General features: G+C 40.3%; 1 protein-coding gene across 1 annotated transcript in view; it reads left to right on the plus strand.

Moving 5' to 3' along the window:
- The window catches only part of SLIT3 (slit guidance ligand 3), an 805773-nt gene that overhangs the window by 617717 nt on the left and 175380 nt on the right, over nucleotides 1–12676 (plus strand). Inside the window, exons 7-8 of the mRNA XM_074204955.1 lie at nucleotides 6169–6240; nucleotides 12192–12355. Coding sequence (XP_074061056.1) covers nucleotides 6169–6240; nucleotides 12192–12355 — 236 coding nt within the window. The remainder of the gene's footprint in view (nucleotides 1–6168; nucleotides 6241–12191; nucleotides 12356–12676) is intronic.

The raw sequence follows: 12676 nt of genomic DNA on the forward strand, positions 1-12676 counted from the left end.
TTCAGCCCCTTGCCCCCAGTATTTTTCTCCTCCCCCACTAAATATCCCCAGTTCCTTCAGCCACTCTCTATTTGGTATAATCCCTAAGACATGTGGGGATTCCAAATAGAGGTGTTTTATGGTGCCATGATGAATAAGAAGAAAACGTGGGCTTCTTCTGTAGCCAAAAGCTGCTAAAGGAATCAGCACTTGAGAGGTTAACTTTGGCCCCACCACAAAATGTTGCTAGTTCTGAGTTGAGCAGGTTCAGGTGCCAAATCATCAAACTCTGAATACAGTGTTTAGCCATTTTGGTTCTGGAATAATTGCTATTATCGTAAATGCTTTATAGCTCTCATTATAGCTCACATTTAAATATCAGTATAATAATACATTAATAAGTCATCTGTGTAGTGTTGCTGTCTGCTGTAGTTACAGTTGAAGCCTGGTGCTTAATTGTACCATACTTACAGCCAAATTAGGACTTGGCCGTTTGCTGTAGCTCTCCTGTATTTTTTTGGTAAATGCTATCACTCCAAGTGAAAGGAAGGAAGGCCAGAGGTTGGGGGGGTGGGGTGAAAGAGAGGGATATGTATCTTTTTAAAGGGTCTGTAAGTCTTTGCTATTCTAGTAAGCATCTGGCAGTCAGACACTTTGGCTCAGCATATCAAAGGTTTGTTAGGCAAGGCTCTGTATGTGACACCATCAATGTCACTAATTGTTGGTGTACTTTGGTACTGGGGTCAAAAGAAGAAAATAAAAAAGATGGTCATATGTTTTGGGGGAGTTGCCAAACTGATTGGGAAGGTAATAACATTTAGAGCTGAAAAGGACATTAGAAGTCTAGTTCTTGGGGCAGCTAGGTGGTGCAGTGGATAGAGCACCGGCCATGGAGTCAGGAGTACCTGAGTTCAAATCCGGCCTCAAACACTTAATTACCTAGCTGTGTGGCCTTGGGCAAGCCACTTAACCCCATTTGCCTTGCAAAAAACTAAAAAAAAAAAAGAGTCTAGTTCAGTTTCTTCATTTTACAGAAAAAGAAACTGAGGCCCAGAGAAATTAAGGATTATGTTTACGCTTTAGGCAAGTACCAAGTGGCAAAATTAGGATTCACATCAGTTGGTCAATAAAGAAGAATGCATTCTGTCTGCCTTGTACTATGTACTACTGTATTAGACAATGGAGATAAAAGTACAGAAAATAAGATATCATTACAGTATAATGGGAAAAACAAATACATACATTCATGTAGATATACACACATTATAAATGTGAAATGAATAAATACAAATATATACAGGGGATTCCATAAATCTTAGTTCTGTTGGAAACTTTAGTAACTTTAAAAAATATAAGTATCATATATACATATACATATAAACTTATAATAAATTGCTTACCATTTTAGAAAGAGGAAGGTTGGGAGGAAAAAAATTGGAACTCAAAATCTTTTAAAAATGAATACCAAAAATCAACTTTACACATAATTGGGGGGATTATTTAAAAAGTTGAAAAAAGAAATATAAATGTTATAAAAGTTTAATTATGACCCCCTCCTTTTTTTTTTGCAAGGCAATGGGGTTAAGTGACTGGCCCAAGATCACACAACTAGGTAATTATTAAGTGTCTGAGACCAAAATTGAACTCAGGTCCTCCTGATTCCAGGGCTGGTGCTCTATCCACTATGTCACCTAGCTGCCCTCCCCTCCTTTTTTAATTTTTTTTTTAACAAAAAAATAATTGTCAATTGCAATGGAACTCTTTTTGTAAAAAATAAATACAGACATACAAATCAACATGCTGACCAAGACTAAAAAGGTATGCCTCATTCCATATCTAATATCTCCCTCCTCTTTATCAAAAGGTACCATCTTGATGTTTTCAAAGGGGATCCTGAAAGGAGTCCCCCCAAAATGACATTAATACTCAGCAGTGAAGGTTCTTGCTAAAGAACTGGAGTGGTAGGCAGGGTTAATTTCTTCTTCTATGAACTTTATCTGTCCGGGCTAATAGGGGAGTCTGACCTGACTCTTTAAACACTTTAAAAGTTAGTTATTTAAAAATTTTAAGATGAGATTTAGTTGATTTTCAAACTTTGCAAAACCTTTCCTCAACCATTGCTTAGTGATTGTAAGGATTACATTTTTTTATCCTGGGCTTCAGAACAAGGTTTTGATACACAGATGACTGTTTTGACATGACCCCACAAGAAAAAGTCTAATGGAGATAGATCAGGTGACTGAGGTGGCCCAGGCAGACAACCTCCTTTACGAATCCACTGGTTTGAGAAAGTGTCATCTAGAAACAGTAACACACACACACACACACACACAGTGCACACAATGCAGGGTAGACCATCTTATTAAAATTTAAATTCAAAATTTATTATTCAAAACTACATGTAAGGGAAATTGAAATAATTATGCTTTCAAGTGATTTATAAGTTTATAGCATTTATACTTCTGAAGTTATTACAACTTAAACAGCACTAAGACTTTTGGGACACTCAGCTAAGTCCTTAAACACCAGATAGTTTGGGAGTAAGGGGCCAAGGATTTGATGGGGTTGGAGACACGGATTCAGGAAAGGCTTACGGTAAAAGGTCATGCTGGACTGCATCTTAAAGGAAGAGAAGGACTCTGAAACCAAGATAGAGAAGGCGTACATTCAGCCATGAAGGATGGAAGGTTTTACCTGAAAAGCTGCCATAGAGCCAAAGCATAAAAGTGGGACTGGGATGAGGGGCAATCAGAGAATTTCTTTAATTAACTCCCTACCCAAACATCCTACATGAAGACTGACCTCTGGGTTAATTCATTAAATTGATTGGGGAACTCACAATCATTGAATTATGGGACTTCCCTGAAATTAGGGAACTTCTTTGATCAGTCCCTCTATACTGAGATTACAAAATTAGACTCATTATTTATAAACCACAAGTTTAAAAGGCTTGAGAAGTGGCAGGAATGAGTAAGGTAAGGGAGGTGTGTGAACCAAATGAAGAACTAGAAAAGATAAGTTAGGACTTCTCCAGAGATCTTTAGGGTGACTCTTTAATCTTGTTCTTTTGAATATTCAGGTTATATATATATATATATATATATATATATATATATATATATATATATATACATATATATACATATATGTGTATATACATATACATGCAGAGAGAGAGAGAGAGAGAGAGAGAGAGAGAGAAAGAGAAAGAAGACCCACCTTTTTTCTCCAACCCAGCCCACTGGTGACTGGGTAAATGTGAAAATGAAGCTGCCACTTCTCTTTCCTTATAGCCAACCAGATTCCTGTCCGAGGATGGCCCAAGTGGTTGGGATCCAGCAATAACAAAGTATCTTATTTGTAACCCTGCTTTGGTGTGGGCATGGGAGGGGAATGTATGGTTAGTTGCAGAAATGCCTCTGGTTATATTTCAATATGGTGGGGAAAAAAAACAGTCTGATAGGGATAGATTCCTTCCATTTGAAGAATAGCAGGTCATTTGCTAGTCTCTTCATAACAAGCTATTTCCCTCCCAGAACCTAAAAAGAGGGGCTTTTCCCTGTCCCTATAGCCTTTGAGCAAAACTATCCCTAGATCTTAAGATTCAGGAAGAAGGATATCCCAAGCATTCTGCTTCCCCCAAGCTCAGCTAGTGCCACTAGCAAACTCAAGCCAGGAGTTGTAGGTAGCCCTGGCAATAGAGTCATGAATGATAGGCTTTGTTATGTGGTCATCTGATGTCTCAGAAAGTGAGTTCTCTGAAGGAAAAAGGCTGAAGCAAGGGAAACTTCCAGGGAAAGGACCTTTCCCTACTACTGGAAAAAAGCAGGAAGAGGAGGAGGCAAGAAAGGAGGATGCAGAGAGGTGCCAGTGTGGGGGGGGCAGGGTAAAAAGGAATAATGGAGTCCCTAGTAAACTGTGGACAAACTAAAATGTCAGGTACCTTACAAATCTTCCAGTTCAACTCCTCACCCCACCCCCACCCCCTACATACACTGCTTTTAATATATATATTATACATATATATGTATATAATTTAGAAAACTGAAATTCAAAGTTGTTACTTGCCTCAAGATCACAAGGTAAATAGCACTGGTGAGAGAAAACAAAGATGAAATTCTTCCAAAAATACAAGTTTTTTGAAATTCCTTTGCATTTTGTGGCTTAAAAAAAAAAACATGGATCTGAAGGGTGGGAGTGGTTCATTATTCATCTAAGAGCTATCATCTCCATGGATAAGTTTGGCAGAAATGGATGCCTCATTCCCATATCTAAACAACCCATTTCTCCCTCATTTGACCCTGCCTCTCAGAGAGGTTTTGCTTTTGTCTCTTTTATTAATTTCCATTTCCCATGGAATCTTTGATGAACTTTACAGCTTCTAATCTGCCAAGGAGGCATCGATGTAATTAGAAACAATACAAATGAAGGCAGCTTGCCCTAGACAACTCACAGTTTGTTTATAAAAGAAAATATTAATCAGCGTCCTTGACTCAGAGCAAACTGACTGGGTTCTCCCCCTTTTTAGGGAGTGGGAGAGGAGATTATAGTTCACCACTGGAAATTGAGAGTTTTTCCTAAGAGATCCATCCATGTAGGCCAGGGATTAATGAAGATGAATACTTCTCTACTGAACTAAGACCTGAGTTAAAATTCTGCCTTAGACACCTGTTCCCCCTTGTGACTCTGGACAAGTTACCTAATTTCTCTCAATCTCAGTTCCTTAATCTATAAAATGAAGAAATTGAACTCAATGATCTCTAAGGTCCCTTCCAGCTCTAAATGTAAAATCCTATAATCTCTCTAGTATATCATCCTTTAAAGTAATATATTTTAGATATCTATACTCATAACTTAACCTCTCCTGCTTCCATGGTGGCTGCAAACTCATATTAAAAAGTATTATAGATTATTTTGATACTTTCAAAGGGGATCCCTCAAAGGGAATCCCCCAAAGGGCCCCTCCCAAAAATGACATTAAGAATCAGCAGTGAAGGTTCTGGCTAAAGAAATGGGGTAGTGGGTGGTAGTCATTTCTTCTATGAACTTTACCTATCAGAGCTAATAAGGGAGTCTGACCTGATTCTTTTTTTTTTTTTGGCAAGGCAATGGGGATAAGTGACTTGTCCAAGTTCACACAGCTTGATAATTAAGTGTCTGAGATGGGATTTGAACTCAGGGCCTCCTGACTCCAGGACCTGTGTTCTATTCCCTGGACCACTTAGCTGCCTCCTGACCTGATTCTTTAAACACTTTAAAAGTTAGTTATGGGGCAGCTAGGTACTACAGTGGATAGAGCACTGGTCCTGGAGTCAGGTGGACTGAGTTCAAATCAAAACTCAGACACTTAATAATTACTTAGATATGTGGGCAAGTCACTTGACCCCATTGTCTCACAAAAATTAAAAAAAAGTTAGTTAGTTAAAAATTTTAACATAGTTGATGTTTAGTTGATTTTTAAACTTTGCAAAACCTGTACTTGTGATCACTGCTACTGAGGAGGTTGAAGCAGAGCCCAGCCTAGAGCAGGGAGTCACTGGGCCACCTAAGAAAGATGAAATCAGCCCAGCCCAGAAATACAGAGCAGGTCAAAGCTTCTGTGAAAATCAACAGTGGGGTGAGGCCTGTAAGTGGATATGGTATTTCCAGCCTATGCAAATAGGAAGATCCAGACTTAAATTAATTAATTTTTTAAAAGTTTGCTATTGTTCTATAATTACTGTGTTATCTAGGAGTCCTAGAGGTCCAAGGAGAAAGTTGTTAATGACCAGGGGAGGCTACACGGAAGAAGTGGCATTTGAGTTAAATTAGAGAGAAAGAGGTCAAACATGTACTGTAGTATTCTTATGGAATCCAAAAGTGCTGTGAGGAAAGCAGGGTTTGTCCAAGAGAAAAAGAGAAATGCTTCGATGTGTAATCCTCTGCATTTTGGGTTGTGGAGGGGCAACTGCTATTGGATAGACCAAGTTAAAGCCAGTCTTGCTATTCCTAGTTTTGCCATCACCAATAGGGGCTGTTTGACTTTCTCCAGTGAGTGCGGCTCCCCATCCCCCTCTTTCTAATCACAGGCTGCTGATTTATGGTGCTTTTGTCATCCTCCCCTGTCCGGACCTTGTAAACAGCCCTCTGCCCACCAACACAGATCCACTGATCACATACTGATTTTTTTTTCCTCTTCTATCTCCACAGTACCCTCAACAACAACAACATCAGCCGCATCCCGGTTACCAGCTTCAACCATATGCCAAAGATTCGTACCCTGTGAGTAAATACCTCTTGTTTATTCTCCTTCTCTGCTTAGCACCCCCACTTCAGACCCATTGCATGCCTCCCCCTCCTGTACCTCCAGAAACTCTGATGGTACCACTTGGCAACTTCTGTTGTCATTGTTCCTCTAAATGCTTTGAGTAGTCCCAGGCTTTGTCCTCAGCCTAAATCTCTGTACCAAAAATGGGAGCAATGAATCCCTCAATAAAACAGGAAATTTCCCCAAAACATTTAGCTTTAGAGACCCTTTTAGAAGATTCATCATACTGGTTTCCAGAAATGGAACTTCTCTTGGGTAGTAGATAGATTTGAGCTTATGTGACAACAAGGTTTAACCAAATTAAAGTACAGTAGAATATTGAACCTTTTACCCAGAAATCTGAGCAAAAGTATGAAGCAGCCAGACTTTGTTTCAAGAAGAATGCGAGCCCCTTGAAAACCCAGATGCTTCATTTCTTTGTATCTTTAGCACCTTGCACCCAGTAGGCATTCAATAATTGCTTGGTAAATTAGTCTGAACTAAACTGAATAAGGTCCCACGGAGCTTTGAGAATTCCAGACGACCTCAATAAAGCCATGTCATCCATTCCCCTGTCTCCTCAGAAGAGCAGCAAAGTCAGTTGAGATTCCATCTGTAAGTCAATGATTTTAAAGATTGGCCCAATTCCCAGATTAGCTTCCCAAACTCTTCCCCCAGCCACTCATGTAACAATGTAATTGGCAAAATAAAACATAAATTTCTGCATGTATATTCTTTTCCGTCCTCCTTTAAATATGTGGAGGATGCAAGAGATGAAGGTTTAAAGAGAAACTCATTGGGACGACTCCAAGGACTAAAGCTAATCCTAAAAATAGTGAATGAAGAAGGCAGTCTGTGTCTTGGAGAAGGAAGCAGTGGGCTGCTGCGGGATGGAGCGTATATCTCCCCAGACAAGCAAATTGAATAGAAGAAAAATGACTCTCACCTGCAGAAATTGGCAGGCTGATTCCTGTGGGCTGATAATCAGTGATTTATACTTCCTCTCCTTTGTTGTCCTTTAAGGAGTAGCATTAATAGAAGCCAGGGCTGTTTTCTTGGGGGGTGGGGAGTAGCCCAGAGTTGTTTGGCACATTGTTTTGAGGGGACCTTTGTGTTTGTGGCTGCTGTCTTCCCCCCTGATATTCCAGAATGATCGTCTGATGATTTCAGATCAATCAATCAATCTCACCCATTCCTTTAGCTGCCTGTCTGCGGCCATTTTTTTCTTTCGTTTAATTTCAGAGATGGCTTTGTATATCACTCCCTGGAGGCGTGCACTGACTACCCCTCCCCTTTCTCTGTAATTAAGGGAAGGAGGGAGGGAGCAGGAGGAGGGGGGTGAGGAAGAGAAGGGAAGGAAGTCATAAATGGGATTTATAAAGGGAAGCTTTTATATTGAATTCAGAGAACCACATTTTATAGAAAATGAACACTGACCCCTCTCTAAAAGGATTTGCTGGAAATTTAATTTCAAGTCTGTGGCTAAAAGGTACCTTTATAAATTGGCATTTGTATTCATTCACCTTATGTTCTCTAAAGGTAGTTTCATCAATATTGAGTGCGCCGTAGCAGCCAGCTAATGGTTGTGCAGCAATACTCACTAGTCAGCCACCTCTACCATTCAGTGCATAAATAAAGAAAAACAACAACAAATAGGGCCACGTGAGGAGAGGAGGCTGGGGTTGGATGGAAATGGTTTACTTCTTTTTACCATCCATCTGTTTCATCTATAGCAGAAGGACCATCAAAAGCATAGCACATGCCCAAGAAACACAGCCAAAGAATGGAAGACCCAGCTCTTTTCTGTCTGACTCTTTCCTCAATGCCAGATCCTTGGGATCCAGTCCATCCATTCCTATCATCACCTCTGTCATTACTTTTCATAGAAATTATTTAAAGCCACTAAAATAATTCCACACACACATACACACACATTCACACACACTCAGCCTTAGATCAGAATTATTAGAAACATTCCTGGCAACATCCAGGGTTGGGTTTCATGATCATTTAGCTTTAATATTAAAGTTAATTTTTTTTCTTAATGCCTCCTGTTCCAGCCTCCATACTAGATCACTCAGGGCAGGTTGGAACAATCAGTCAGGCCAGACTCCCTCATTAACTCTGACAGATAAAGTTCATAGAGGAAAAATTAACCCCACCCACCACCCCAGTCCTTTAGCCAGAATCTTCATTGCTAGCTCTTAATATCATTTTGAAGGGGTCTCTTTTGAGATTCCCTTTGAAAGTTTCAAGATGGTGCCTTTTGATAAAGAGATGGTAGACACTAGATATGGAATGAGGCATGTCTTTTTAGGCTTGACCAACATGTTGATTTGATTTATGTGCCTGTATTTATTTGTTACAAAACAGGGTTGCATTGCATTGAGCAATTTTTTGTTCAAAAAAAAAGGGGGAGAGGGCTGTAATTAAACTTTTGAAAAAGTAGAAAGTGCTTTGTAAGCCTTTAAAAAGACTAGGGGAAGCTGGGGGTAGAGGAAGACTCATAGGGACAGGCTGATGGTGATAAATAAATATGTAATAATTGAAAGAAAATATCCAGTGGGACAGGGATGTTCCTAAGGGAGGGGGAGAGAGACATGAATACAGTTGTAGAGCTCTAGACACTTCTTTCCCAACTGCTAAATTAATCAGCTTAGTAAGAATCTGGATAAACCTTCTTTTGTTATTGCATTGATCTTTTACCCTTGATTAGAACTGACAAGAATTAGCCTGCATCGATTCCCCTTTCTCCATTTGTTGTTGTTGTTGTTGTTCCTTTCTCAAATGACTTTATTTATGCTTATCATTTGGCCCTGTGTTTATTCCTTAAATGCAGATCTCTTTCTGCCCTCCATAGTGAGTGACAGCTGCAGGAAGCAATCACCTTTACAAATCCAAATGATACTCCTTTACAAATCCAAAGGCCTTTGGGTCCCCAAAATACAAAGGAATGCCTCAGTCCCCAAGTCTAGCTAAAGCCTGTCCAGTTCTTCCTTATTGTCCCTGATGACTTATTTTTGAGTGAGATTTCACTGATTATTTTCTATCACTTTTCCTGAAGACCATCCCATGAAACTTTAAGTTTATCATTAACTACCCTTTAAGGGTAATTAATGATAGAGCAGTCATAGGGCAGCTATGTGGTGCAGTGGATAGAGCACTGGCCCTGGAGTCAGGAGTAATGGAGTTTAAATCCGACCTCAGACACTTAATAATTACCTAGCTGTGTGGCCTTGGGCATGCCACTTAACCCCATTGTCTTTCAAAAACCTAAAATGATAATAATAATAATAATAATAATAATAAAGCAGTCATCAATGGCCTACAGAATTTGATCGTGTGCAAATAGCCTTTCTGACTAGACTCCCCAAAGGAAGAGAAAAGGAATATTCCCTTATTTCAATATTGAGGTGAAGGTGTTCAATTAATGAAACCTATCCCTATCTCCTATCCCATCAAGAATGTTGATTTCAGAATAAAATAATCAACAAGGGAAAAGAAGAGGGAAAGAGGAGTGCTGAACATAGTATTACATTTTTAACAAATATTTATTAAGCTCCTGTTCTCTATCAGACACTCTTTAGAAGGCATTAAGAATACAAAACCAAAATTGAAACAGTCCCTACTTGGGGGGTGGGGGTGGGGGTGGAGGGGGGGTTTGAGAGGGAGGATTTGAGGATGATACACAGATTATGATACTGGGAAGATGGTGGTACCACTGACAGAAATAGACAAATTTAGTAAAGGGGTGAGTGTGGGAGAAAAGATGAGTTCTGTTTTGGACATGTTGTATTTGAGTTGTTTCTGGGACATCCAGTTTGAAATGCCCATGAGACAGTTGGTGATGCTAGGACTAAGCTCAGGAGAGAGATTGGGACTGGATATATAGATTCGTGAGAAGCACTTGAATTCTACCTTCAACTCCATCATCATATCACTAATCCTTTCTCTTCATACACTGAGCTCTCAAATAAAATTTAACAAGCAGTTATTAAATGCCTATTATATTCAGAGTACTGTTCTTGGTTGCTGGGAGTGGAGGAAGATATGAAGATTAGATAAGGAAGCTGTTCTCACCCTCATGGAATTTATGAGAGAGACAGCAGGGAGAATAAAATATATATGGATAATTATAATGCACATATTATTCCAAGTATGTTAGTATGGCGAAATGAAGGTCCATAGGTATTAAGAGCTCGCTCCAAAACCTGCAGACAGGGTTGTGACCCCAGAACTGTCTTCCTCAGCCCAGGCTGGGGCAGTGGGATAAGAATTTGGCTCTGCTGGGGAGAGACTAGGTGGTCCCTACATGAACTGGGAGCTTTGGATAGAGGTTCTCCTCAGGATTGAAACTGATACTGTGTGTGTGTGTGTGTGTGTGTGTGTGTGTGTGTGTGTGTGTGTGTGTGTGTGTATGTGTGTAGATGTCATTATAGCTTGCATGTATATATCAGTTGGCAACATCCGTGGAAGTCAACCGCACTTGGGCAGCACTGTTGAACTTGATGTCAGTGAAGTATGTTGGAGAGCCCTTGAGCACGCCCTCTTTCAGACAGGGTTGTCTGGAGTCCTTCAGGCAACGGCTTTAGCTTTGCTTAACAGCCTTGGCTCGTGGGTTAATTAAAAGTCTTGAGATACCTTTAATTGATTAACATTTCCAGGGTTAGACATTGGAAACTTGGATCAAGAGCCTGTGTTTTTGATTAGCTGACATGAATGAAACTCACCTGCCACCATTAGAATGCTGCTTTTAGTGACCCAGAGACATTTGGAATGACCCATTAGAAATCTGAGCTTTCTCCTCAGTTCTTTTTCATTCCAGTTAAAGAAAGGACCTAAGGTGGAAACTTTGGAAACTTCTCCAGATGCCTCATGCTTTGCCTCCAATTAGTGGATCCATAAGTCAGTGGAGTAAATGTGGCCTTGCTTTAAACCCAACACATACCACCCTTCTCCCTTTCCTCCTTCCAGGGAATGGGTGACATTCCATTCCATCCCCCAACCCCCAAAGACAGCAAAAATGCTCCCAAGTCCCAGGAACTAAATGGGTGAATGGGAAAAGTCATAGGCTCCAGACTGAAGAGAAGTCTTTTTTTTTTTTTTGTTTTTGCAAGGCAAATGGGGTTAAGTGGCTTACCCGAGGCCACACAGCTAGGTAATTATCAAGTGTCTGAGGCTGGATTTGAACCCAGGTACTCCTGACTCCAGGGCCGGTGCTCTATCCACTGCACCACCTAGCTGCCCCTGAAGAGAAGTCTTAAAACAAACTGTAAAGGAAAAACTCCAGGTGCCTTTGAACTTAAAAAGGAGAAAGTGAGAAAGTGTGTGTGTGTGTGTGTGTGTGTGTAGTGGGTCAGCATACACCTCTATATAAATTAGAATCTCATTTTTGATATTATCTTTTTTAAAAAATTCAACGATGAAGAAGGAATTCTTCAATGAAAAAAATATTCCTTTTTTGCCCCTTTCCTGTCTTATACACCCTAGTTCAGGAATGAGAAAGTTGTATTAGTGATCCCAAGAATGACAGACAATCTGTGCCAAATTCAGATGCTATGAAAGTCATTTAAGGGGCAAAGGTAGGAGAAGAATGAAAGAAGCCCTAGTCCAGCATCTGGTCCTCCAGAGTCCATTTCTATACCAAGGGCATAATGATTTAGCAGGAGAGAGGAAAATGTGTTCTCCCTGCTTGTCAGATTTTCCAATCTCATAAATTAACTCCATGATGGTAATGGGAGAAGGTGCCACAGAGATTCTAACCACCTGGACTCAGGACAGTGGGTTCTGTGCATTTCCCCTAGATGCACCCTATTCAACCCAAAGCTTAGCTCTGGAGACTTGGCCAGGAGGGCAATTTGAGGGTCCCTTCCCCCATTCCATCCTGGCTACAACCACGTGTTTCTCTCACTTGCCTTCTCTGCAGGCGACTTCACTCCAATCACCTTTACTGTGACTGCAGCTTGGCCTGGCTTTCTGATTGGCTGCGGCAGAGACGATCGATTGGCCAGTTCACCCTTTGCATGGCTCCTGTACACCTGAGGGGCTTCAGTGTAGCTGATGTTCAGAAGAAAGAATATGTATGCTCAGGTGAGGGTACAATCTTCTTTCTTCCCCTTTCCTCCTTTCCCATGATTTCTCCCTATCTCCCTTAGTCATCACATTAGAATTAGACAATAACAGACACACAGAAAATTATAATTGCATTACGTAGAAATCCTGTAGCCTTCTACAGAAAGAAGAAGGAAAGAAAAAGGAATAAGCATTTATATTTTTGATTTTCAGTTATTTCGGTCATGTCACTCCTTATGACCCCATTTGAAGTTTTCTTAGGAAAGATTTGAAGTGGTTTGCCATTTCCTTCTCCAGCTATATAGTGCTCACTTAAGTACCAGGCACTGTTGTCCTTAG

This window comes from Macrotis lagotis, chromosome 1, assembly GCF_037893015.1.
Source record: "Macrotis lagotis isolate mMagLag1 chromosome 1, bilby.v1.9.chrom.fasta, whole genome shotgun sequence".
Lineage (NCBI taxonomy): Eukaryota > Metazoa > Chordata > Mammalia > Peramelemorphia > Peramelidae > Macrotis > Macrotis lagotis.